This window comes from Mchenga conophoros, linkage group LG6 (genome assembly GCF_057382185.1).
Source record: "Mchenga conophoros isolate Kocher_MC1m ecotype Shallow Benthic linkage group LG6, M_conophoros_male_GT1.1, whole genome shotgun sequence".
Taxonomy (NCBI): Eukaryota; Metazoa; Chordata; class Actinopteri; order Cichliformes; family Cichlidae; genus Mchenga; species Mchenga conophoros.
The window spans coordinates 31,854,938-31,877,348 of record NC_140531.1 but is presented as its reverse complement, the minus strand read 5'-3'; the positions used below and the strand labels follow the sequence as shown (position 1 = coordinate 31,877,348).

The window sequence follows — 22,411 nt, the reverse complement described above, 5'->3', positions numbered from 1 at the left end:
GTTTCAGTGGGATATAAAAAATGAGTACCTTAAAATACAATTTTGAATGAATACTTGACAGCGTTATTAGTTTGTAGTATAACCACTCTCAAGTACGGATGTCATGGTTGCAACAAATATATAGATGATTTTGTCTGTGCATAATCTCTTTCTTCTTATTTTTTATTGCCACAATAAACATGAAGTGAAAATATGTTCTAGAATGATCTACTCTCACTTAGGATCTATATGAAACTAAAAATATTTTTAGAGCTAGACAAGTTGTTTGATATATACAACACAAAAACTCAACACAACGATGGGTTTTGGATCTTTTATAAACTGCTCAAAAAATAAAGGGAACACTTAAACAACACAATGTAAATTAGGGCCCGACATCCACAGGTGTTAGCACATTCAACTTTGTAAAAAAAAAAAAGTATTTAATAAGAATATTTCATTCATTCTGATCTGGGATGTCTTATTTTTGTGTTCCCTTTATTTTTTTATTTTATTTTTTTGAGCAGTGTATTTCCACTGTCATCTGTAAATTGTATTCACTGTAAATTAAATGTGTAAAGATAACAAACTGTATATAAAACATGGACATGACCACTGGTTTTTGTACTCCCCATTATGAAAGCTAACATAAGCATTTTGTCTGCTGCCATGTTATTGTTTTTGAAGCCAGAAGTTATCATATAGAATGAAAGGGTGGCATTATCAGTCCCATCCATAACTGTGTGGCCTCTGCCCCCTCGCATCACTAGTAAGTTATTGCAGTAACAATCACACTCATGTTAATTATTTGGTTAACAGTAGCTCCGTAGTGGATCTACAGCAATTGCACTAGAAATGGTTTTGTGGGGAATGGGCTTATGCAATTCGGAATGTTTGGATTAACCCCCATATGTCTAAATTAGACTAAAAAAGAGGCAATTTTTTAGCTTGTGCAACAAGGTTTAAAAGCATGAGCTCAGTCAAAGATTGCAAAACAAACTGCAGCCTTTATATATTCTGGATTCACAAGTATCCTAGTGTTTGGTGAGTTCATTAACCCATTTCTGCAGAGAAAGTCTCTCATATATTGTGCACTAAGCCATAACTACAGATATTTTTGCACCTTTATAGCTCTGACTATATTTCTCTGTGATTGTACCATGCTTGTATTGTTTATTATGCAGATGGGTTCATGATGTGGTTTAAATTAGATTGCTGATGCTTGAATCTGTCTTGTATTTGTAAAGGTGGCCCAGTGTATAGGTTATAATTATAGAATTGCTTGTTGTAGTACTGTTTTAAATGTACATTGAACAATTTTATTTATTCATTGGATTTTATTTTGCATCTATTTTGCAAGTCTACACATTTTGCTGTGTGTATTTTAACATGGGAGCGAATAACTTTTGGACACAGCCCCAAGTGGTTGCAGGTTTGTTTGTTTTTTTACACTTATGAGGGGGCGTTTTCAGGAGGGGGCGTTTTCAGGAGCTGAAAACTCAGAAAACTTTCATAAGTGTAAAAAAAGAAGAAGAGACATGACATAAATTAGAAAACAAATCCGCTTGCTTTTTTAAGGACATTCATCTCTTTTTAGTTGTAGAATGTATTTGCACAGTTTTACAGTTAATAAAAGTCAGAGATTTGTATGAGTTCGTTTTCTTTTTTAATTTTCTTTTCAATACATTGTTTTAATGCTCCGGTTTGTAATCAATCATTATTATTGTCTCAGATTGATTTTCACAGATAAATGTTTGTAAAATAATGGACGTTTGATTGCATTTCAAAGTCTCGTGATAACATTGGTTAGGCGTGTGAATGACGCAGTTTGGTGACCGGGGGAGGGAGGGGAGCAGAGCAGCAGTGTAGGAAAAGAGGAGGAAGCAGCAAGGATGGCGGAGTCACACCTCTGAAGGTAAAGCAGTTATTTTAGTACATTAACATTGGACGTTTTTATCCCCACAGCACGGTAACGCATTGCTCTAGATGTAACGTACTTGTCAGCCTCTCGTTAAGGCGTGTGTAACAGCGATGTGTCATTTTGCGGTGGCGAGTACGAACGCACTCTTTTGTTCAGCTTCGGAATGGCCGCTGTTTTTCACTGTTTTCTTTTTTCTCGGCTCATATTCACAACGGGAACGGCGCTTAGATTCAGCGTTACAGGTTGTCGGCTCTTCTGTGGCCTTGCGTGGCTGCTCGGGTCGGGATATCAGCTGCCTTCACGCCTTCACAGGATGTTCTCTTTGGGTATCTGCTACCCGTATGCACTCAGCTGGCTACAGCAGAGATTTCCCCCCCTTCGGTCGGGTCGGTCTACGTCCGACAGCCGCTCCGCTCGGGCCTGCGTTACACACACACACACACACACACACACACACACACACACACACACACACACACACCTCTGCTAATGATTAAGCTAAGCGCTGGGTGTAAGTATTAAGGGCAAATCTCGACACCCTCTTTGCACGGTCTAGCAAACACCCACCAATGGTCCTTTATTTCATTATGTGCTAATGACAGCTGTTTTGATTTTCCTTGTTTGGGAAAAAAAAAGTACCGTTAGCTTGTAAGCTAAGTTGCTCGCTAGCTGACGGTAGCAATTTAGCAGTCTGGTATAACTGACGTTTGCCGTGCCGTTGACGCTCAGCTTAGCTGTTTTTATTTCCTGCCTTGTTGTCAGTCGTCTTAGCAGGTTGCAGTTTCTCCCAGTTTAGAAAAGACTTTGAGACGTGTATTATATGTCTTAGTTTTATAAGTGGCTTAGCTAACAGAAGACATTTTAGCTTACTCGAGTTGGTTTACGACAAATAGTTGTCTAGCTTGTGCAGTTAGGTTAACAGTCACAACGTAGCATTATTAGCGTCAAGGTGTTACACTCACATTACTGATAATACACTGTCATACCCATATTAGGTGTTCATATCATGGAAATTGGGTGATATTGAAATGCGACTTCTCGACCTGGTAGCTACCGTTTCTGTCGGTAGTCTGTTTCCAGGGGTTTGCCATTTGCACACGTAGCCTACATGACCCCCCTCAACCTAGTGGGGTCATGTGGAGTTCTGTTTAGTGGCAACAGCGATAGCTGCCACCTCACCCCTGTTGTGCAATTTTGCGTCCTTCTATCATACGGAGATTCTATATTGACAGGCCTCAACTTACTGTGAAGTACCAGCAAGCAGATGACTGAATATTTCTTGAATCTGACTCTGAAACATTTCTTTGCTTCGGACGTGCTTTATTGCATTCTCTAATTAGCTGATATATCGGCACATGTATCATCTGATCCTAAAGGGATTATAATGGACAAACAAGGGAGAACAGTTCCACTCATGCCTGAATGTACTGACATTAGCAGATGGGCCCAAGATATCCTTAATGGATAACTTCATTAGTCTATGTGGGAAGTTCAAATAGCACTTTATGGTGGTGTTGTGGTTGTGTTGATGGACAAATGCATTAGCTTTTTCTGCAAAACCTTGCTTGAGTTCAGCCTCATATTTACATTGGCTAAACAAGTAGTTTCAGCTTACACACAGTCACACATGAGCATATCAGTCAGTTGTGAAGGGTGATCTAAAGGCTCATCCATAATTTACCGTTCTGGTCAAACAGGTTTGGCTGAGTAGTTGCATAATTTCACATGAGTTATGTCCTTTGTTGACTTATTAGGTTTTCCAGTCATACGTATCTAGTTAAAATTGTCTTTCTTTTGTGGATTTTGTAGGGTTTAGCTAAGTAGTTGAACGATTGCTTGGATGGGGTTGTAGGCTTACTGCAATGTTAACACCCACTGGGCCATGTTTGCGTAGCAGGAGCAAGTCGGTTTGAGTTTATCCTTGGTACACTAGACTTTCTTGGTCTGACTAAGCACACCCAATACCACAGCATTAACAGTAACCTAGTTCTGACAACCGACCAAACCTTTTCCGTATGTGTGTGGTGTCTTCAGGTTGAACAGTCCCCCAAGAATTATGTTGTCATTTTACATGTTCTATGGCTTTTTCTTAGACTTCAGTATGTGTACAACATGTTTAGAATGAGGTGTAAAATAATAACAATAATCTCTGTGTATACTAGAGCCTTGGGGCTTACAGATGAGCCAAGTAAGGTTTCACTATGAGGATTAAGCCTGGGATATAGAACCTTTTGGTTACACATAACTCAGACCACATAACAACATATTAATTGCTAACCTGGTTATGATTTGTCTGTTTTCAGTGTCTGCTTCCTGAATATAAATGCACTTTTTTTTTCCTGTTGTTTAAGAACAAATGAACCCTTATCCAAGTCTTTTTAGAAAGAGATTGTCTGCTGTAATGTGTTTATATTAACACAAAGGTACTATAGTGAGCCATGGGGTAACAGATGCTAAAAAAAACTAGCTAGCTTATTGCTAACTGCTGACTGGGAAATTATGGCTCAGCAGGAAATCTGCTCTGTAGCTACATCATAACCACAAACCCTTCTGAAACTCTACACCATAACCTGACGTGTACCTTCCTAGAAATGTAACTACACTTTGCGTCGATGCAGCAATATCTCTTGTGCATTTCTGGCTACTTTTTCACCGCAGGTTTTATATTTATCATTGAGAGAATAACAATCATTGTCTCAGTAATAAAAAATAATAAGCATAACATCAATATAAGGAGTCACAGATTTCAGCAAATTGCTGGATGTAGATTACTGAAACTATCAGAACTGATGTGAGGGAATGTTCAAAGTGCAAAATTAGAGTGATGCACATAGAGAAGAAAAGTTACACTGATCATTCTACATGGTGTCTGAGTTTCTTTACTTTTAGGAGCACCTTGGGGGACCTGTTGTTGTGACTTAGCATTATTTAAATACAATTAGGTTGACTTGGATAGGATAGGACATTGTCTTACATGCTAAACCAGCTGAAGACCTACTCTGATATTAGTTTACAGTGGAGTGTTTTAATTTATGTAATATTTATTGTAATAAGCCTTAATAATATGTATATAATTTCTTCTGAGAGATGAGTTTAAATGTTATTTGTTGAGAAAGTTTATGTTGAAAAAAAGTTTTCAAGTAACAGCAGTTTTCTCTAGATATCACTGATCTTTTTTTCATTCAATAAGATGACCTTATTTGATAAGTTATTTTTCTTTTTGGTGCAAAATGAGATTTCAGGCATATCAACACTGCCAGAAATGTTATCTTAAGGTGGAGTCAGTTTGCTATCAGTGTGTGATTCAAATGGTTCAAGTTGGCAATTGCATGCAATCTTTTTATGCTAATACAACAATTAACTGTGATAAATGGTCAAAAATCAAATATCTATTGCTATCACATATTTGTATCATTTATCAGAAATTCATATTGAACTGCTACATTTACACTCAACAACTTTCCTAATAAAAAGGATTATAACCAGAATACATCCAGCTCAAAGCCAGCTGAGTCGAGTCTCCTGGAAACGCATTCAGACTGGTGGTAACATATTGGCAATGTGTCTGCATTTATAGCTTAGAAATTATTTGCAAACCTTTAGCAGTCTCACTTGAGTGATTGCAGTAAGTCTAAGTAAGACTGTGACTGTTTGCAGAAAGGTTGCCTCCTATCTGGCCACCTGTGCAGTTGCCTTGCGATCAAAAGTGGTTGTGATTGTGAAACACTCTCAAAATCTGAGCAACCATTCAGACACTACAGTATGCAAAAAAAAAATTGATGCCATCACCAATTTTAGTAGATGCAGTGAGGTTGCTATCCTATTTTTACTTGTGAGTGAGCTGTTAGCTTGTTCTGAATTAGGAGGTAGCTTTGTCAAGCTGAGTGTGTTCAGATTTGTTTCCTTGTAGTTTCCTTGTAACAAAATGTAATATTGTTGGGCTAAAATTATCTCAGGATTGGTGGTGCACCAGAGTATTTTAATTTCTGTAATACATTATTGATATTTGGTGTCCCTGTATCGATAGGGTATTGGCAGTCGAAATATCAAAATCTCTCATATTTGTGTCAGTTTTTCTCCCACCCGTATTGGCTATAGCATATCCCCACTTGAAAGGTTGGTGTCACATATTGTCAGTCTTTAGTATTTGAATATATGTATTGCTGTTAGATTCTATTTATCATCATTTATCATTGTGCAGGAACCTAGCCAAGTGAGGGGCTTTTGAATGCTGCCTGCTAGAGCCAATGTTAAAATGATCCAAATTGAGCAGGACTCCAGTATTTATAGCCAACCATTACATTCATGCAAATAGGGACTTGCCTTAACCTAGTGGCTGAATATCTTGAATCTGTGGTTGTTCAACAGCGCTCTTACCTGTTGGTGCTTCTTCTTAATGTGTTCTGTTATTATCCTTCTGAAGTGATAATGTATTTGCTCATTTAAATATTAAGCCACTTAGTGATTTTTACAGAAACCACTGCATTTATTTGACACATACAAATCATAATACCCTTGTTTTGCTTAGGGAAATGTTTTACTGTCATTGCTACTGACAATGATGATACGATAATCACAAATTCAGGGTTTATCCTGCATACAAAGAATTTTGGTCCCACCAGAGAGCTTTTGGTCACTCCCAAAGGAAATGCTCCAGGATTTGAATAAAAATATTTTTGACTGTTTCATTCATTGAAGCATAAAATGCATTCTAGTTGATCAGATTGCCATAAATGAGACACAGTCTTTGCCTTATCTATGAGGCAACTGTTCTTTGGTGCTTAGTCCCAAGGACAAATTAAGCAGAATACCTATGAAATAAAAGTATATTTCTCCTTAGTTGACTGTATTCAGGTAAAATCAAGTGGAGCAAAGCTCAAAGGGAGGGGACAACATTGCTTTTCTCTCTTGGCTTCATTTTCGTTTTCTTTTACTTTTGTATGTAGCCTAAATGTTGGTCTTATGGAGCCAGGAGTTGCCCTAATCTCTTTCTTGTGCTTCAACTATATCAGCAAGAGACCAGCCAGTGCCTCGGACACGACTAACTCCACTATCAGCAGCAGAGCTTGTGGCATTCTGACCTTTGTCATCATATTCAGGATTGTTTTGGCAGCTGTCTTCCAAAAATTTGGGGTTGATATTGGTTCATTTTTGGATTAAGGAGCATCCACAGTTGTACTGGAATTTCATTTCCAGTAATGTGACAAGTTACCTTAAACTCTTTTTTTATCGGCACACACATGGTGAACCAAAAAAAGCAAAGGAGTGGAGAAAAATCAGAGAAAGTTTTCTCCATTCATTTGGATGTAGCAGGAGAAATGTTTTGTTACACATTCACGTGACTTCTTCAGTCTCAGTTCACTATAGGTTTCCCTAACCTTATAAACAGTACTTTCGCATAATGATGAAAACTAGCACCACTGACTAACAGTGAGCCATGAGCTCAGTTTCACGATCATTACTATGCAAATAGTCGTGACCACTGATCAATGCTCATGTCTACCATTCACAGAGACGAGAGAAACAGATTTAAATGAAAGCAGAATGCATTGGACTCTTAACTGCACTGATTTGAAATCAGTGTGCATATTGTGTGCATAACATACAACAACTCTTATAAGTCTATAACTGCATTCAAATCTATACAGATGATTTTTTTTTTTACTTGCAGTTTGTTATAGCCATAAAGAAGTAAAAGGACAGGTACGGAGAGTACAACCATAAAAGGAAGTTGCTTGCACAGTTTGGTTTACATTGCTCTAGGAGTTGGACTGGCCTGGGTATTCTCATTTTCTTTAAATATGTAGTACACAGGTATGCCTGTTAGAGACAGTATTAGCTGTTTAACTTATTTATGACAGGGAAAAAGAGCAGTGGATACATCATTTTATTATTTACAGAAACACACTACAAGGCTTTCTCTCATGTAAGGGGTGCTACTATTGACCAAACATTTCTTTTACCCAAAAGGTCATATGACCTGTTGTTGTGGGAACTTCATGCTTTGAAAACCACTTCTAAAGATTACTCTCAGCAGTCCTAACCTTTTCACTTAGCTCTGATCCTGAGCCAAACCTGCCTCTCTTTTTGCTGCAGCTTAGCCTGTACTAGTGCTGGAGAGCTTACACAGTCATCAAGGTGCACCAGCAAGAGGCTAAACAGAGACGGCTGCCAGAGAGAGGCTGTCTTAGTTTGTCACATAAAGATCCAAAGGACTGTGTTTTGTCTGGGAGTATTTGAGACAAGTACCACACATGTATATTCTTTAACATCCGTTCTTGTTTGCTCTGGACATCTAGGGCATAAGTATTGCCTCAGGAGTCAATATGATCATTTCGTTGTAAATTTTGTATGGGGTGGTTAAGTGGGGTGTTAGACTTAGAACAATGCAATGTTTGTTTTGTAGTTGGTGTGAGGTTATGCTTGAGTGAATTAAACAGATTTCTTGATCTGGCAGAGCACACTCAATATCTTAATTATAATGACAGCATATGAAACCTGTTTTTTTAAGGAAGAATATTGTCAGTGTATCTTGTTTAAATGCCAGTGAAACACAATAAGAGAAACATGTTCCGGCAGTTTTCTAGCAATGTCGCATGTTCAGTACAACAATGAGTCTACTATAAGTAGTTAACTTAAGTGGGTAGATATCAGCTGAACAGCTAAAACGGTATAAAGTCAACCTTTGCTGACTCTTGACTTGTTAACCGTAGAGCTGTAGTAGCATCCATCATCCTCCCCCCCTTGAATAAAACATTTCACCTATCTTACCCATCTCGCCTGACCTCTATTCCATACCCTTCTCACACAGCTGAGTTTTTCCACTGACAGAAAAACCAGATGAAGAAAAAAGTCACAGCTCCAATCACATAAGTTGAGAGACTGGTCTGCAATCTCCCGGTAACCAGTTATGTCTGATAAAAGATACAGAGGAGGTGGGTGGAGGGTTGCTCAACCGGTTTTGACTGGTTGCGTGAGGTTTCTGTGAAATTGACTAAGTATTCCTTACCATTGGCAAGTGGTTTCAGGAGGCTGCTTGCTGCTATCTCCAAGTGAAATTGGTTGCAAAGAGCTATACGGTGCTGCACTGAAACCCTCTGTGCAATTGCTTTGGTCAGTAGGTTGCTGTGGTCACTTGTAGTTTGTATGAAATACACAAATATGTCTGAAAACATTTGCTGACCTTCAAGCGGTTGTGAAAGTGTGATACAAACTCGAAATGGACAGTTTTTTTCATTTAAAATAAAAGTCCTTAACACTCAAACCACCATGTTTCAAAAATTGCAACTTTTTACTTTGAGGGTGAGTGGTCTGAATTTCCTATTTGTATTACACTCGTTAACAGCAGCAACCTGCTAGTGATCAAATCAATCACCCTCTTTTCAGTTCTTGCAAATTCACACACTGGCAGCCAGCAGCCTGTTGTCAGACGGTCTGGGAATACACGCTTCTCCCTAGCAGCCAGATGTTTTCAGGGGATCACTGCCTGGTTTCTAGACCTAGATGACTAAGGCCTAATGAGATAAGATAGAAGAGCATCTCAGTAGTCACATTAAGCTCTAATTCAAAAATCAGTACGGCGGTCAGAAATATCCTCCTGTTTTCTGTCAGTAGATGATGATGGTTCGCTACAGCTGCTTCACTCACATTAATTTCGTGCCTTTGCAAACCCAGACATCTGTGTTGCATGTGTTGATTCTATGGAGAAATGATAGTGAAGGCAGATCCAATTTATTAAACTTTCATAATGATGATAATGGTAATAATGATTTAATGCATTAAAGAGGAAATGCAATAAAAATTACCTATGCTATCGCCGCTCATTTTTACAATCTTTGATCTCGACATTGTCATATATCAGCACAACTCTAAGGAGCATGTTTACATTTTATTCTCTTTTTTTTCTCAGTTTTCATATACACATATTCTGATCTTTGCCCACTACTAGGGCTGCCACGATTTGTCGACTAGTCACGATTACGTCGACTATCAAAATCGTCGACGACTGATTTAATAGTCGACGTGTCGTTTGAAGCTTTGTAAGATCGCAAAAGACGCAGGAATAATAGCAGGATTTAAGAGTGTAATAACGGACTGAAACAGAAGATGGCAGCACTGCATGTACAAGGATTCCAGCTGCCGTTAAACCCCGAAGAAGAAGAAGTAGCTTTGTCCCAGAATTCATAGCGCGGCCCAGCTTAGTTTCCAACAATGGCGGTAGCTAGTTAGTTTTAATATTACTCTTATTATTCTTTCTGGGTCACAAAATAAACGTTTAACATATTTTCAGGCGAGAATGTAGCTGTGTAAACCTCAAATATCGGCTCAGTTTTCGGAGACGTCTGTTACCCACTAGCTCGATAGCTAGCCGGGGGCTAGGTCACTAGCGCCGTGAGAACACCGGACTCCCGGCAAATTGTTTTCAAACCCACCGCCGTCTTTCGCGACTCAGGTTAAATATATATGAGTCACTTAGATAAATTAAAAATGTTGTTGTTTGGCCTTTTTTTTTTTTTTTTTTTTTTTTTTTAATAGTATTTTATTTGTTCCTGAGTAAATCGGTTTGGCTGAGATTAAAGTTATAGTTTTTACACAGCTGAATAAACGTCAAGCAGACAGCTGATTATCAGAAGTGTGAGATGCTGGAGAATATACTCCGGTGTCCTGTTATATTTTAGATAGCAAGGAGTTTATTAAACTTTACCGAAACAATCTGCAAATTTCATTAAAATTGAATAAACTATCATCTTGTCTTTATTTTTAGTTAGCACCTTAAAAGCTTAAAGCTGTAAGCTAATGATAGTTATATAAGCTGTAGTTTTACGTCCAGTGGATGATGATCTGATTAGTCGACTAATCGCAAAAATAATCGGTGACTAGTCGACTATCAAAATAATCGTTTGTGGCAGCCCTACCCACTACAAGAGGACTAAAGATTTATTTTAAATGGTAATGAGAACTGCATTCTTTTAGTAGGAAACACTTTTAAGATTCATCATCAGAGTAGAAAATATTTCTAAACATTTTGTTCTTAGAAGTTCTTTCAAAAAGGGGTATTTCTTTTTGTCAGAACTGCCAGGAAAGAGTTAAAAGAAACAAAAATTGTGTGAGAAAGTGACTGACAGCTAGTTAAAATTTACTGTCAAAATCCAAAGTGTTATATTTGTAAAGTGTAAAAATTGCCAATTTAAACAAAATTTCTGTTTTTCTCCCACAGCAAACGTCGAAGGAATTTTAAAAGAAAAAAACAAACCTTCATTAACCTTTGCAACGGGAAAGAGCTTCCATCCGAAGGTCCTGGGATCGTGTGCTGTTCAAACACTTAAGCATGTGGCCTATGGATGCCACAATCCAGCTACTTCAAAGGATTTTTTCTCCCATGGCATTTTAACAAAGGGACAAAGTATCATAAGTATCCAAAAAGTCTTTGGATCCAAAGGCCTTTATTCCAAGGGTAATTGTAAATGTGTGGGCCTGCACAGGAATGTGTTTTTTAAAAGCCTCTTTGGCTGTCTGTCCTGTTTTTTTGGAATAAGTGACCTGACAAGAGAGACTCCCATGAGCAATCTTGTAGGTTCCCCGATAACGTCGACATGAGTAGTACTTTAGGTAAAGATAAAGAAACGAAAGAAAAGGACCCCAAAGGTGGTCCGGCCGGCTTAGTGAAGGATGGGGGCAAAGACCCGAAGACCAAAGGGAAAGATGCCAAAGAAGGAAAGAAGGACACCAGCAGCTCAACACCAGGTGTTGCCTTCTCCGTTGACAATACGATAAAGCGGCCAAACCCAGCAACAGGTACACGCAAGAAGTCCAGTAATGCAGAGGTGATCAAAGAGCTTAACAAATGTCGGGAGGAGAATTCGACGAGACTGGATTTGTCCAAGCGGTCCATTCACACTCTGCCCACTTCCATTAAGGAGTTGACACAGTTGACTGAACTCTACCTATACAGCAATAAGCTGCAGAGCCTGCCAGCTGAGGTGGGTTGCCTATCAGGCCTGGTCACTTTGGCCCTCAGTGAGAACTCCCTGACCAGTTTGCCTGACTCCCTGGACTCCCTGAAGAAGCTTCGAATGCTTGACCTCCGACATAACAAGCTAAGAGAGATACCACCAGTCGTCTATCGCTTGACATCTTTGACCACGCTGTACTTGCGCTTCAATCGCATTACAACAGTGGAGAAGGACATCCGAAACCTATCCAAACTCACCATGCTCAGCATTCGTGAGAACAAGATCAAACAGCTACCCGCTGAGATAGGTGAGTAAAATGGAAATGAATTTTTCAGGTGAAGGAAGGACAAAAGACAGCCTTTTTTCACTGACTGTAAGAAGATTCCAGTGTAAGGGAGTGATTGACCATGGATTTGAAATATTTAGCTGTATTAATTTTCAATCAGGGTGTACGTTGTGATGGCCATTTTTTTAATGTATATGATTCTACAACACCCCTATACACAGTCTCCTTCAGCTCCAGCAGTACTACATAGACCATTACTAAATTCCAAAATCCCAAACTAATAACAGCGTTGTAATTGTCAATGTTCTCTCTAACGTACTGTAGTGCATTTAAAAATTGTTGCTGTTAACTTGGCTGTTCCAATTCGGGGGGAAAAAAATCTGTTCTGCACATTTAAATCTGTATTTTAATTCTCTTTATGTGGAATGAGACAAAAGGCTTAGAAGTTGTCAGTGAGGCCAGTGTATAATATTGAAAACACCCTTGTTGAATTAGTAGTTTTTGTATTTTGTATGCATCTTCTTGCAGGGGAGCTATGCAGCCTCATTACTCTGGACGTTGCCCATAACCAGTTGGAACACCTACCGAGGGAGATTGGAAATTGCACACAGATAACTAACCTCGACTTGCAGCACAATGAGCTCTTGGACCTCCCAGAGACTATAGGTAATATAACTACATCATTTGTATTCATCAGTTTGTGAATCCAGCTACATTTAATAATGATACAAAAAGACTGCAAAAAACGTTTTTGGTTACTATTTCAGGAAACTTGGCAAGCATAAATCGCTTAGGTCTGAGGTACAATAGATTGTCAGCTATTCCCAGATCTTTAGCGCTATGTCGAGAACTGGAGGAGCTAAATCTTGAAAACAACAACATTTCAGTGTTGCCAGAGGTAAGTAGACCATGGATTTTTATCACAAATGTAATATGATATGTTTGTGGTCTACTTGTGAATATATCCAGTGTAAAACCCAACCGCATATACCAACAGCCTTGTCCTGCTCATATGATTCCTGCCATGCTACTGTTTCTGTATTTGGCCAGGGTCTGCTGTCAAGTTTGGTCAATCTGACGAGTTTAACACTGGCAAGAAACTGCTTCCAGTCGTACCCTGTGGGTGGGCCATCCCAGTTCTCAACCATTTACTCTCTCAACATGGAGCACAACCGTATCAACAAGATACCCTTTGGCATCTTTTCCAGGGCAAAAGTGTTAAGCAAGCTTAACATGAAGGTATAGTTACACGCTTGTAATACAATATACAATTAATATCTTTTGGTTAAATTATCTCCATTTTATCTGCTGTTGTTTTATTTTTGCCAAAGTCTGGTGGTAGTAAGGTATCACAAGAGGATAAAACGGGTGAATATTAAGCCTGGTTTTTACCGCAGACATATTTGACTTGTCGTAAAAAGAAAGGTCCAGGTGGACAATGGCTCTGTTATTGTCAAGTGTTCCAGTAAGCTGTGACTGTGAGCCAGCATGAGCAATACTAGGAGGCTGAAACTGAGGGAGCTAAATTGAATTTGAACATTATTGAATCTGTGCTGTGACATGTTAAAATATCTTCAGAGAAGAAAAACCACAGGAACATCAGGTATTGAACTGAAGCTTTGTTATACCTGAGCAATATGGAGTCACATACAAAAAGTTATGCACTCCTGTGAATCCATAGAAAATTTTGATATTTAACAAAGCAACAAATCAACATTCTGCACTTTTGGAAAGTTTGCTTTTACAGTAGTTCTAATAAAAGTGAGGTAGAACGATAAAAGTTCATGGAATCATTAAATATATCGAAGTCAAATATCTGTTACGTGGAAAAAAACACACGGTGAGTACTCTTAAAGTGTCATTTCAAAAGAATATGTTTTATTGTAAGAAGCATATCTAATGTAATCCATCAGTCTGCTCACCCTATTTTGTTGACTCACTGAATAGTCAGTTATATTGCTAATAACGCTTTTCCTTTGTCTTCGCTCAGGACAACCAGTTAACAGCACTGCCTTTGGATTTTGGTACATGGACTAGCATGGTTGAACTTAACCTGGCCACCAATCAGCTGACTAAGATCCCAGAGGATATCTGTGGTCTTGCTTCTCTGGAGGTGAGTCTTTCATACATAAATGTTGGGTGATTTTTTTTTTATTTTTTTATTTTTTTTAGTATCTCAGCACAATATCTAAGAGATGATATTTGGTACAGATTTATAATAAATTATGAACATTGGGAACTTATCTTTGAGGCTAGTGATTTATTAAATAAACTCATATCAGCCGCTGTTGCTTTTTCTGGGTTTATTTTTTGGTTTAATTGTGATGTTTAATTGTTTAATTCTGTGAGTCATTATATTTAATAGTGCCAAGCTGTCTGATTGTTCCTTATTAAAAAAAAACCCTCATTGTCTTCACAGGTGTTAATTTTGTCCAATAATCTTCTCAAGAAGTTACCACATGGTATTGGGAATTTGAGAAAGTTAAGGGAGCTTGACTTGGAGGAAAACAAGTTGGAATGTCTACCTAATGAAATCGCTTATCTGAAAGATTTACAGGTAAGCCTACCATTGCTAAAATTGTCTGGTTGCTCTGATTTCTGTTGTATATGAATCAGAATCAGTTGTTTTAACAATCTTAAAAACTGAGATCCTAATCCTTTATCATAGAAATCACTTTAGTTTTAAGGAGCAGATACAGCACAGCCTGTCTACACATTAGATAATCATCCACAGTTGGTCTCCAGCTGGTAAATGCTGTGGCATACAGTGGAATCAGAAGCCTTTTTACAGTTTCATTGTGCTGTCTCTACCTTCGTTTCAGAAACTGGTGTTGACAAATAATCAGCTGACTATGTTACCCAGAGGAATCGGCCACCTCCTCAACCTGACTCATCTGGGTTTGGGGGAGAACCAGCTGCAACACCTTCCGGAGGAGATTGGTCAGTACTCCTCTTATACCCATTCTGAAAATCTCCTTTATGACAAAGAAAATACATGTAACCATTATTTTTTTCCATAAAGGCTAAGCGTAACCATTAGAGTTCAAGAGCTTAACAGTCCACAGTATGTGCCACCTCTGACCCTTCCTCCCAGTGACTGGACCAATCCGGATAGCTTTGTTAGTGTTGCGTTAAGCCAGAGATTAAAATGAGTGGGGAAAGAAGATAAGGTTAGTGTATTTTTAGAGTGTTTAGGCAGAGAGAAGAAGTAGGTTATAGATGTGGTATAGAGGTATTTGGATTTTCTTTTGAAGCAGTAACAGTGCAACATTTATAGTTTGTAAGACTTAAAATTTGTATAGCTAATGAAGATTGGAGGTTTTGCCCTTACCATCTTAATGGCCATTAATGATTTTTTCTGAGCTTGGTTTAATTTGGCCTTTCTAATATGAATGAATTATGTTGTTGCCCTTCATATTCACTAACATGTGAAGCCTTTCAAAAGGACACTAACTGGCAGTTTGTATTATTACTAGCTGCAGCATTAGGTATCATGATCAGTAAAGTTTATTGCAAAACATTACAAGGAAACCTCTTGCAATATAAATAAAATACTTTTATTCTTGACGTGGTAGTTACTACAGCAGCTTTGCACAGTTTCATTCTTAATAATCCTGGATTATCTTTAACTGCACTTAGGTGCCCTGCTTTTAGCCCAAGTTTATTCTCATTGGCTGTCTCTTTGAACAATAGATTGGTGATGCTGTTTTGCTCAGAGCCAGGGGTGTCTAGCGGAGATGACCAGAACCTAATCTGACCTGAGCTTTTGGCGCGCTGGAATTAATTGCACTTATGCGTACCTCATTTGCTATTTCATGAGTGCTTAAAGTGCATCAAATCTAATATACTAAATAAAGGAGCTATCATTGAAAAAAAATTATTTTATTGACACAGTTTCCCTGGATGACAGTATACGCTTCAACTAACACTGCATAATGTCTGTCCTCAGGCACACTGGAGAACTTGGAGGAACTGTACCTCAACGACAACCCCAACCTGCACAGCCTTCCATTTGAGCTGGCCCTCTGCAGTAAACTGTCCATCATGAGCATAGAGAACTGTCCCCTCACCCATCTGCCACCCCAGATTGTCGCAGGAGGCCCTTCCTTCATCATTCAGTTCCTCAAGATGCAGGGACCATACCGTGCCATGGTCTGAGCCAAGAGCAGCTCAATGCCAGTCCTGATTAACTGCAAACCCTCCACTTGCTCTGCACCCTTTTGCCTGCCCACCCTCATTATGTGTATCATACACTGTAAAGAAAACACACTCGTCACAACAGGTGTCGGTGGGGCAAATAAAAAGAGGATACTGAGGAGGAAAATGTTTCTTTTTATCATCCTTGGGCAGAAGCAAAGCAAACCTTTGGAGACTTGACTTCTGTGTTTCTCCAGTTTATCACGGTCATTTTAGGACGCCAGTCCATCACCCGTAACTCGTCTTTCATTCCGAATCATACAAGAGGAATTATTTCCATCTATTTGCCAAAACTGAAGATATATAAAGTTATATATATTGAGTAACTGTGAGCTAAGTGGCAAGTCTTTCAACCATATAAACCATGCTCCCATTGCCAATGTATTTACGGTAATTACAAGCATCTATTATGTGAGCAAGGATACAATTGTATGCAAAAACAAACAAAAAGTCTTTGGAACTTTTAATTTACTGCTGCTGCCGTGATTTTTAACGTCATCTTGTTATATATTCTTTTGACTCTCCCATTTTTAAAACATTTTTTTTAAACCTCATCTTCCCTTGACATAAATTGTGTTAATTGCTTCTTGACTATAGAGAACAAAGGTCTAATGATGGTGTTCTTTTTTTTTTTTTTTTTTTTTTTTGGCATTTTGTTTTGTTTTCTTTTTTTAACCTTTTAATTTTTTTTTTAAATGTGCCTATGTCTAGAGTGAACCAGTGGTTTATTTCTAAACACGGTTGACCACAAGAGTACAAAGACATAAATTATTTCGGTAACTTTTTTTTTTTTTAAATTACTGCTGTTACTTTTTGTTTTTACTTTTTTAGGGTCTTTTTTTAAAATAAATAGCAGCAGGAGATAGTAAATGCATACATAGAGAAATGCCAATCACACATGCTTGAAAAACAGAAGCAACTTGGACTTTTCTCCAAAGCAGGCAGTGCTGTGGGCCCTGTCTATATTGATTTTATGTGACAAAAAGGTATTGAGAAACATCAGCGCATACATAGGTGATGGGATAAATGATGTTTTTATATATTAATACAAATACTGGTTGTTGCCTTGAGTGCAATTTTTAGTTATGTTTACTTGTTTGATATTATCTTCAGTGTTGGGTTGCATAGCTGTCATCCAGTTGATCATTGACCAACATATCAAGCGTTTTTAAAAGACGTTTTGAGCTTCTGGAGCAAGTGGTGAGTGTATGAGAGTTTAAAAAAAAAAAAAAGAAGAAAAACATTTATAATAAAACATTGGCCGGTAACTTCTTGAAAGTTCTTTCTTTTTTCTTTTTAAAAGATGTCTTTAATTTTCTGTAGTTTGTTTTCACAGGGTCGAGTTAAGAATCTTAATAGCATCATGCAAACTATTCCCTTGATTTGTATTGATTTGTAACTTAATTTTTTTTAAAGATATCTTTGTTGTCCCACACTGTCCCAGCAATGCTGCTGCTTGTATGCACTTTTTATTTGCATTCTCTATATTAAGACAAAAAAAAAAAAATCAGTAGTCTCTCATTGATTATTTTTGAATGGGGGCATTTTGTTTCAGAAGTATTTTATTTGTTAAACGGTTGTAAATTTGTATCAATTAAATATAAATGCTGAGTTTCACTGGCTCAAAATAAATGGTAACTTTCTTTGGGGAAGGTTTTCCTTTCAGTCGCAAAGGAACCTGCTCTCTTGAACTGTAAAAAAAAAAAAAAAAAAAGGTCTCTGGGTGTGAGACAGTTTTAATATTCACATATCCTGCTTTCTCTGTTGCAAGCATAACAGCTAACTGCAGTTCAAATGAGCCCAGTTTATTTTAAATCAATTTGTTTTGGGGTTTTTTTTTTTGTTTTTTTTATTCAAAATGATAAAATGTGCTTTCAGTTAGTATTATCTCCTGTGACTGTGCATTTTAAGAATCCAACAAAAGGAAATCAAACCAAACCTTTTTTGTTTCCTTAAGATGTTTTGCATCCCAATTCTATATTCAATCATGGATCTTTTTTTGTATTGACATGTGTGGGCCTACTTTCTCTGCAGCAGCTTGGTGTGTTTTAGTGGGTTGTGTTGGCCACTCTTCTCAACAGGAAGCCCAAGTGACGTGAGCACCACAGCTCACGTTGGAGTTGGGTCGGGTCAGGGTTGGGGGAACAATGAAACGCTGCTTCTAATTTACCAGCAGAACCTGTTGCTGCTTTTCATGGACTTAAACATATGCTGTTCCGAGACAGAGGGAGCCGAGTAGGGCAGGAGAAGGGAAAACGATCCACTCCCAAGAACGATAGAGACTTCACTCGAAAACCTGACAAGGGACAAATCCACTGACCTTTTCGGTTAAGCATCAGGCCCGGTGGTTTTCACACAGATCAAATCGTTCGGACACAACGATGAGACAACACAAGGTGCATATTTGAGCTTAACGCAGTTACAGTACAAGACTGTCGGAAAAAGACAAAAAAAATTGTAAAAAGGGCTTTCTGTGTTCACGCTCAACAACACACCGGAGGCATTGCATTCCTGGGTTTTATATAAAAGCTTTGGAAGTTTCTTTTGTTTTGTGTGTGTATTTACTTTTAGCTGTAAACAATTGTGTGAAAAATGCCTTCAACGAGTACTCAAAAGTGAGATGTGCATTAGGTATGCAGCGTGAGCGCTGTGACCCATTTTTACATTCAGTCTCTCTGTTTTACTTTATTCATGTGCCATTTTGCAAGGCTGAGAATGCCAGGGTATGAAGAGACGAGATGACGGGAGGTGAGGCACGAACTGAGCGGGGCTGATCGAGTGGAGAGCATTTATCAGATCGTGGAATGTAGTTTTAATGTTCTGAGGAGGAGATTGAGATCACCGACCTGTCCATTCAGTTCCAGGTGCTGACTTGTTGCTGCAGGTGGTGATGATGTATTGCGTACTGGTGCATCCAAAATAATTGGAGTATTTTGTTTATTTTTCTATCGTTTGTGATTTTAGGCCATCGAGAGCATCACAGAATCAGTCATTTTGCTCCTTTTGCTTTTTTGTTTCTGGATCATGAGTCATCATTTTCTTGCCTTGTTATTTTGTACAGGAAACAAGCATGTTGAACACATTTGACATGATTTGTCTGGGTCAGAATCGGGCGTTTTTGCATAGAAGATTTCGATTTAGTGGCTATTTGGTGTATCTGCAAATGCTCCCTTTTTGTATATTGCAAAGGGTGTCGAAGCATTGTGTGGCAATGCTTATCCTACTTAATCTACATTGACAAGCAGCCTTAATGGTCTTTTTTTATGTGTTTGTTTTGGCTATTCCTTGTGTCTATGGCCACTGACTGTACTTGATGACAAGCAACTGGTTGTTACAATGTAAATTTGGGTCTAGTTTCTTCTGTCTTATTTTTCCTTTTACTCTGTACAGTAATCTGACGTTATGGTAGGCTCAGTATTACAAAATCTGTAATGTGATGAGTTTTTCAAGAAAACAGAGCGCAATGGAAGATGATGCCATTATGCTACCAAGTGGATGTGCATTAGCTTACGTCTCCCTTGTCTTTGGCATTAAAAGGGAATTCCACCAACACTGACTTGCATTGTTATTTTGCGAAAGAACAACGTATTTATTTTTTTAATATCTTATCTCTGCAGTTATATCAGGTTTAATTCAGGAGTTTTGCAGAGAGACTAAACTTAATTTCTTAAAAATAAATCTATACTGAGATTAGGTAGTTTTGGACATGTTTTCAGAAACACAACAAAAAAATTCCAGGTTTGTTTCCACATGAGGGAACATGGATTCATAATTACTCATCTTTTTTGTATATAAACCGAGTCAGCTTTGGTGGAATGGCCCTTTAATGTGAAGCTGTCCAATCTTTCCCAGTGCATACTTATCTGAATCGCACCCAGCCACTGACACATCCTCCTGTAGTATCTCCATACATTTACTTGACTGCCTTATGTGCACCAAGCAAAACCTTTATGACCGCTTGATTTAATCCACAAAAACAGTCATTTTTTCTTTTATTTCCTTTTTACGCCAGTAAAGAGATGCGGGTCCTTGGACATAACAGATTTTGGATGAGTTGTTTCTTGACTGGACGAGCAGACGCAGACATGACTACCTCTATGTGAGTCTTCATTGCTAACCAGTGACCAAGATCCAGTCTGAGGTGTTTCCACCTGTGTACAGCTGTGTGTTTGAAACAGGAAATCTGGACCAGCAATTAAACAACAGTCTGTTTTACTAAGCACCCCCACCCCCCTCCGATGTTTTATTTGTTTGGATATATATGCCTTTATTAAGCATTATTTGGCAATTGGAAAAGAAGAGAAATACACCGACTCTTGTGCTTGGTTGTAAATGACAAACTTAATCAATGCCGCCCCATTGTAAGAAAATTATTCTGATACCAACTAGCTGCAGAGTACTACTTTGCAAATGAGTGAAAATGACCATGTTTGGTGATGTTCTGTATGTACATACATCTTTTTAACTGTAATAAACTGATAAATATTTACAAATTCATGTGCTTGTATTTAAATTTCACATTTTTTTAGAGTCAGGATCCCCCCCCCCCATTTTTCTATCGTTTTGTTTCCATTTTGTATTCCAGACAGACATCACAGCATGGGAATATTAAGTTAATATTAACGTTTCCCTAATGTTAAAGGGTAACAGTAATCAGAAGTTAAAAGAGACTTGAAATTAATAAGCTGTTTTTTTCCCCACCATGATGAAAAAACATGAGAGCAAATCCAAAACATCCACATGATTTATTAAAGGAAAGTGCAAGTAAAAACTCATCGTGCTTAATCGTCATCAATCATCATGCTCTGAAAATCAAAACTTACTATAGGCTACTCACCTTTAAAACACAACATCAACAATTTCTAAAATAGCAGAAACCAACCAACCAAATAAACACACACAAATTTTTTTTTTATGTAACCACAGTGGCAATTTTAAGAGGTGGTTGTGCTGTTAAAATGTGGCAACAGCAAGCAGCTGTACAGAGAAACAGTTCCAGTTAGTGGGACATGCACTGGGGCTTCATCACTGGTGGTGTGGGACTTTGCCTTGATAAGAAACTTTTGTAAGAGCTAGTAGTTTCTTCAATAACAAATCATTAAGATTTATCGTAGCCCAAAATGCAATCCGTCTAAAAATACAAAGAAAGAAAAATCTATTTATTAATTTGTAATAAAAGTACACTCTTCTAATGTTCTAAATGAAATAAACAAATGTTTTTCCACTGGTTCCACTTAAGCAGTGGAAGCAGTCTTTGTGTGTCACCCCCGGGGACGATTTCAGCACTCACTGCACAACACGTTTCCTGTTTGTTTTGCATCGCTGCTGACCTGTGCCAGAGCTGAGTCTGTTCTCATTCACAGCTCATCTTGGAAGTGCTGATGTGATTCATTATTCACCTGTGCAGAGAATACAGCTGCAAACGCCACTGATGATAACGGAAAGAAATAGGTTGCTCTAATCTTAAGTATTGCCCGCGGTTTGTCTGCATCCAGCATTTCTCACTTGTCAGGTTGATGACATGCAGCATTGCCACAGATGTTCTCACCATATATCTATAATTCACTTTCAGACTGGCTATTTTCACCTTGCCTTTGAGGTTAATACGGTTTCATTTATGCTACATAATGTGTAACGAAAGATGGTAAAAGAGCAGCAGGTGCATTTTACACAATGTTTGTTTGTTTGTTTGTTTGTTTTTTAAGTAATCACAGTCTCTCTAACGGCCTGAAGCTGTATCGGTGTCATCAGTCCAGTGCAACACCGCCCCCTGCTGGGGAGATGAAATTAAATTGTTTTCTAACTTAAGCTCGAAACGGGGTTTTCTTCTTTTTTCTTGTCTTCATTTCATCTTTTTAAATAAATCTATAATAATACTCACATGATGTCACCATGGAGCTACCAACACCATCTGAAAATCAACCCGATCAACCGAATTCATCGTCTCGTCTAGTTACGCTCAAGTATGTACTGTGGGAGAGTGCTGTCTCCCACATATCTGTCTTTAGCAAAGGAAATCATAAACTTGGGGGAAAAAACACTGAGCTCATTGACCTCCTCCACTTCCTCATCGTC

The 22,411-nt window shown here is 38.2% G+C and overlaps 1 protein-coding gene across 1 annotated transcript; it reads left to right on the top strand.

Annotated features, from left to right (window-relative positions):
• The first annotated feature begins 1,792 nt into the window (after nt 1-1,792).
• On the top strand, nt 1,793-20,829 carry shoc2 (SHOC2 leucine rich repeat scaffold protein). Its single transcript, XM_085277431.1, has 9 exons — nt 1,793-1,894; nt 11,118-12,160; nt 12,668-12,805; nt 12,907-13,037; nt 13,190-13,378; nt 14,130-14,252; nt 14,559-14,696; nt 14,962-15,079; nt 16,089-20,829. Exons 2-9 carry the CDS (start codon nt 11,494-11,496, stop codon nt 16,295-16,297), a joined length of 1,713 nt encoding a protein of 570 aa, XP_085133557.1. The 5' UTR covers nt 1,793-1,894; nt 11,118-11,493; the 3' UTR covers nt 16,298-20,829.
• The last annotated feature ends 1,582 nt before the right edge of the window (nt 20,830-22,411 follow it).